The 5,623-nt window shown below is 37.2% G+C and overlaps 1 protein-coding gene and 1 long non-coding RNA gene across 8 annotated transcripts in view; one reads left to right on the top strand and one right to left on the bottom strand.

Annotated features, from left to right (window-relative positions):
- The window catches only part of Itsn2 (intersectin 2), a 122,567-nt gene that overhangs the window by 66,918 nt on the left and 50,026 nt on the right, over positions 1-5,623 (bottom strand). For all 7 annotated transcript variants that reach the window (XM_031356653.1, XM_031356651.1, XM_031356650.1 and 4 more), the window contains one exon: positions 665-801. In XM_031356653.1, coding sequence (XP_031212513.1) covers positions 665-801 — 137 coding nt within the window. The remainder of the gene's footprint in view (positions 1-664; positions 802-5,623) is intronic.
- LOC116080296 overlaps positions 1-5,623 on the top strand; it is a 93,592-nt gene that overhangs the window by 40,156 nt on the left and 47,813 nt on the right. The window lies entirely within an intron of this gene.

Below are 5,623 nucleotides of genomic sequence, written 5' to 3'. Positions count from 1 at the left end.
GATCTTCTAGGGAACAGACAGATTTACTGGAGAGACAGAGAACTGATGAGGTTCATTATGTATATGTAATGTGCAAGATACACGTGATTTCAGCTACAGTATTTATTTAAAGCCTACAATTACCTATGAGGTAAACAATACTGTATTCTCTGTTTTTTTAAATAGAGAAACCAGGCTTTAGAAAAAGAAATAGTCTGTTTGCTAGGGTCCCTCCAATAGTAAAGGGAAGACTAAGAATCCTAATCCAACTCTGACTCCCATGTCCTTATCTTTCACTAATAGACCATATAATTAGTTAATGAAAACTTAATGCCTAAAAGGAGACTTGAATTTATAAAATTGAAATCTGAGTAGTATTTAAAAATAATACTTTTATTCCCTTTAAATTTTTCATAAGAAAAAGCACTGTGTGATAAAAGCTAGAATTTTATTTTGTTTTGTTTGGGACAGAGTTTTCTCTGTATAGCTCTTGCTGTCCTGGAACTCACTCAGTAGACCAGGCTGTGCTGGAACTCACAGTGATCTGCCTGCTTCTGCCCGAGTGCTGGAATTAAAGACACACACTCCCACTGCTGAGCAGAATTTCAGTAGTAATATACTACAATACATTCATGACACATTCATTTAATAGTAGTATAGTACAATACAAGGTTATATTAATTACCTTGCAGCCTCATCTTCTAGTTTCTTTTTTTGAATTTGCTCTAATCTTTTCCTTTCGATTTCCTTCAATTTGTCACGTTTGATTTTATGAAGTTGTTCAAGGGCTAACTGCTGTGTATTATAGCTTTCTCTGAGTTCCTAAGGATAAAATACAAGTAAGTCAATCCTTAAATATTTTAATCATATTCAATAATATAGCATTTGTATTAAAAAACAAATTACTAAGACAAGTATAATAATAATAGATTTAAAGTTTTTAAAAAACCTATTCACATGATATAAAAGTTTTAAATACAGTAAGTACTTCATGTATCTACTAAGACATATCTATTTCCACATCAGTTCATATATAAAGAACATAAAATACTTAATAAACCAATTGTTTGAAGTATTACTTTTGATAGAAAATGCAATTCATTAAAGTATGGAAAATCTGCTTGTAATAACATTTAAAGAAAAATTTTGTGAAGTGTATATGTGTAGATGTGTATGTATAAGTGTAAGTGTGTGTGTGTGTGTGTGTGTGTGTGTGTGTGTGTGTGTGTGTGGTGTAGGACAGAGATCAAGGTCAAAGTTCGGTGTCATTTCTTAGGCACCAAATTCCTTGCGTTTTGAGATAGAACCTCTCATTGGCCTGAAATTTGCCTAGTACTTCGGGCTGGCTGGCTAACAAGTCTCAGGATCTGTCTCCACCTTCTCAGTAATGGGATCGCAAGCATACGCAGTGACTTTTGACACATGGTTTGGCAGGTCTCAGGGTTCCCTGCTTTTCCATTCAGGAGCAATCACTACACTTCATTTCCCTGCTGAGAATGACTGTTCAAAAGAACATAAATATGATCCAAGCTGGGTCAGATTTTTTTTTCCAGGATACAGACACATTGATTAGATATTGTAAAGAGAACTTTGGCTCATTAAACTGAGATAAACTAAATCTGAGTCCCTTACTACCCAGTCAGGACTGGCAGGAATGAGGTCAACATAAAACACAGAGGTAAAGAGTAGAGAAGGAGGTAGGGGATGAGGAGCTGGGGACCTGGTCTCCAATTCCATCACTTGGTGTGGCAGGAATGGCCTTTCCCAGAAGCTAGTCTCCCACTCACTCATCCTTGCTATCTTTCAATAGCCACTATTTTGAATCTATGAATACTTAACAATAGAAAAAAGAAAGACAGAAAGAAAGGAAGAACGAAAAAGAGGCTGAAGGAAAGAGAAAACTAACAACAACCAACCAACAAACCAAAAACAGAAAAAGAAAAAAAAAGAAAGGAGGGAGAAACCCTAAAGTAATTAAAAGAAATTTAACGGTAAATGAGAGAGCTGGAAAATATTTGAATATATTTTAGTTTTTTTTTTTTTTAAATGTATGGTGTCCCTTCACCCTCCTAGTGACAGAACTCCAAGCCCAAACCAGGAAAACCTGTATATTTCCAGAACCAAGCTAAGCCAGAGGTAAACGGCCTGAGCTGTGTACCTGGCCTAAGGGTAGTGTGGTGACAGACTGTCCAAGTGTCTGGGACGTAAACAAGTGCTGTGTTCAGGTTACATCTCACACAGCTCTTAGCTTCCATGATTTCTTTTGTTGTTTTTGTCTCTAAGTTCTACTGAGAAGCAGAAGAGGGTGTGGGGTGGAGTACACTGGTTTAATGCTAAGAAGAACACCTCTAGGAGAAGTCTACAAAGTCTGAATGAGGTTCTGTCAATTATACTTGTATAGCTCACTAATGTTTTAGTTTTCTAATTTGAATGTGTCTCTCAGAGTTGATGTTCAGATAAAATGAATTAATCCAGGTAAAGTGCTTATAGTATTGTAGGCTTCATACTTAGATTCTCAATGAATATTAGCGATTAGTGGTGGAAGCCAGGACTAAAGAGAATTCTACATTTTGGAGGAGTATAAAGAACAACCAAATTAATGTATGATCTTAATCTGTGTAACATTAGCCTCCAACTTATCCTTTAAGATTGAGCTGCAGTAACTTTCCAAGGAGGTTTTATTTTAAGTCTTGAGTCCTTGAAATGGGCCTTCTTCCAATGGCTGACTTAGGACAAAAAGTCTAATAACTGAGACCTTTCCCAGCAAAGGCTGAGTAATTCTTATAGTTTTAAGTTCTGCTAAGAACTAGGAAGATGAATAAGATATAAAAGATACTCATTTACAGGTACTGGGACACTGTCAAGGCACCAGGGATGGTAGGATCCTGGAGAGAGGAAAGCAGAGAAAGGTGACATGTACCCAACACCCAGTGCTTCCTCCTTCTGGGCATCCAGCCATCTGAGAAGCTGAGAGAAAGCAGTGGCAAAGGAGCTGAGTGGGGCATCTGACTCTGGGAAGCCTGGGGTAAACAAGCTGGAATTATGTTGGGCATTAGTGCTAATGATTTGAATTTACATGTCCAGAGGCTGAAGGCTCATGTCCCCAACTGGGTTTTGATCTATCAATAAAGATGCCAGTGGTCAATGGTTGAACGTTGGTCAGGACACTGAGAGTTGCTCAGGTAGGACACAGGGAGAATCAGAAGGACTCAAGGATACACAGTAATGGCAGGAGATAAAGCCAACCAGCCATGTGAGTTTTCAAGCCTAGGGTAGCAAGGGAAGGGTTAGAAGTGCCCAGTCACTGCGTTAGCCAACAGGCATTTTAAGATTAAGTGGCATGTGTATTTTCCATTTGTGGATCCAAGATACCTTCTGGGCGAGCGTGTACCAAGGACTCGTCCGAAGCTCAAAGTGGTGCAGCCATAAAAACACACACTACAAAGACTGTTAAATTGACTGTTGTTTTATATCAAACAACTTTTATAATACTCATTTTTATTGTTATAATATTTTATAAATTTTAAAGAATATGACAAAAAAGATATTGTAAGTATTGAAGGGGGTCTCTGGGAGGAGTTGGGGTACAAAAGGAAAATAAGAATGTGATTTAATTCTATTTACTTAAAATGTTTTTAAATGTTAACAAATTCAGATAAATTGAAATCATGTAACTTTTCTCATTATAATGCAATAAAAAATAATGAAAAACTAAAAACAAAAACAAAAACAAAACCACACACTACAGAATTCCCCCTAGGAGTGCACATTTTGACTATCTATCATGGACCCTTCAGGATTAGGGAGTAAGTAAGGGGCTCTGGGTTCCAGAGAGCTACATTTGGATCCCATTGTGGTATGGAACATGGATCAGACAAGCAGACATATATTCTGGAGCAGTAGCTGAAAATATACATCTATCTGATCTACAAGTGTGAGGAGAGGGGAGAAAGGAGAGAAGAAAGGAGATGGTCTAGGCTTTTGAAACCTCAAAGTCCACTCAAAGACACACCTCCTCCAATATGGCCACACCTCCTGATCCTTCCGAGACAGTTCTGCCAACCAATGACTAAACATTTAGATATATGAACCTATGAGAGCAATTCTCATTCAAACCACCACAGAAATATACCAGTCCTGCTTTGAATCAGCTCACTCAGCCATTGAATTAAGATGATTTGCTCCATTTTGTTTGCCAAAAGCAAAAGAAAATCACTTCTGGAAAGAAGATGACTTTATCAAATCACAAAGGAATATCCAAATTATTTCTGTAATTTTTTTCATATAAAAGCATGGCTGGAATTTAACAACAACAACAGTATATATATACTAGAAGTCAATGAACTAAGAAAAAGGGCTAGAGAGATAGCTCAGCAGTTAAAGCTGCTGATCCAGAAGACCTGGGTGGGATTCCCAGCACCCACTCAGCAGTTCACAACCATCTGCACCTCCACTTTCAGAGGATCTGACATCCTCTTCTGGCCTCTGTAGGCACTGGGCATGCACATGATATACAGACACACAAATCAGTAGATTCATATTGATACTAAATAAATCAAGGATGCAAATTGTAGTCTCCAGGATACTTACAACCAGAAAAATAAAGGAAGGTGTAACAACACAAACAACAGTCAGTCCTGTCCCTCCCTGAAGGAGCTACAGACAGACAGTTAATAGTTGCTGGGGGATGGATGGGTATAACCATGTTAAACTGCCATAGCTTAAATAACTTCCAACCCATGCTCAGACAGAATCCTAATTAAAGTAGGCTTTTAAAAAATGCAAGGAGGAGAAAGACTTTTTAGGAAGTACAAGAAGTATAATGGTGGGGGACTATGCTCAAAGTATATCATATATGTGCATGAAACTGTAATAGGCAGACAGGTGCAGGGACTACGCTCAGTATATAATATATGCGCATGAAACTGTAAACAAAATAACAAATAAATAATGCACTAAAAAAGAACAAGGTAAGAAAAAGAAACAAAATAGATGAGACAAATAAATACCAGAAGAAAAAAATATTTTACAGTCCAAATTTGTCAGTAAGTATATTAAATAGACTAACTACTCCAGTTAAATATAAAACTGAAATTATAAACTATAACTATGTCACTAAATGATAAAGTATAAATGAAATATATAACAGTTTATAAATAAGGTAGAAAAGATATTGTATGCCAACAGGACAAAAGAAAAGCAGGACAGTTAGACTAATATATCAGGAAACATCCTTGAAAGAGTCTGTGCATGTGCACGTGCATACTTATGTGTATATGTATTAACATGTGCTTGTAGGCCAGAAGTCAACATTAAGTATCTTTTCTCAGGCTCTCTACCTTGTTTTTAAGACAGGACCTCTTACTGGGACCTCTGGCTCACCAATTACGATAGGCTGGCTAGCCAGAAAGCCCTGGTTAGGATAACACTGCCTCTGCCTTCCCTCCCATGCTGTATCTATTACTTCCTACACTGGACTTATAAGCATAAGTCACCATGTGAAGATTTCTCTGTGGATACATTGGGATTAAATTCAAGTTTTCATGCTTGCACATTCACACAGACAGTACTTTGCCAATTGACCTATCTCTCCAGGTCTCCTAGTCTACTTTTTTTGTTTGTTTTGGTTTTGTTTTGTTTTTTT

Source organism: Mastomys coucha, unplaced genomic scaffold (assembly GCF_008632895.1).
Source record: "Mastomys coucha isolate ucsf_1 unplaced genomic scaffold, UCSF_Mcou_1 pScaffold6, whole genome shotgun sequence".
Lineage (NCBI taxonomy): Eukaryota > Metazoa > Chordata > Mammalia > Rodentia > Muridae > Mastomys > Mastomys coucha.
Note: the sequence above shows the minus strand (reverse complement) of the source record. Positions and strands in the feature narration are given on the sequence as shown.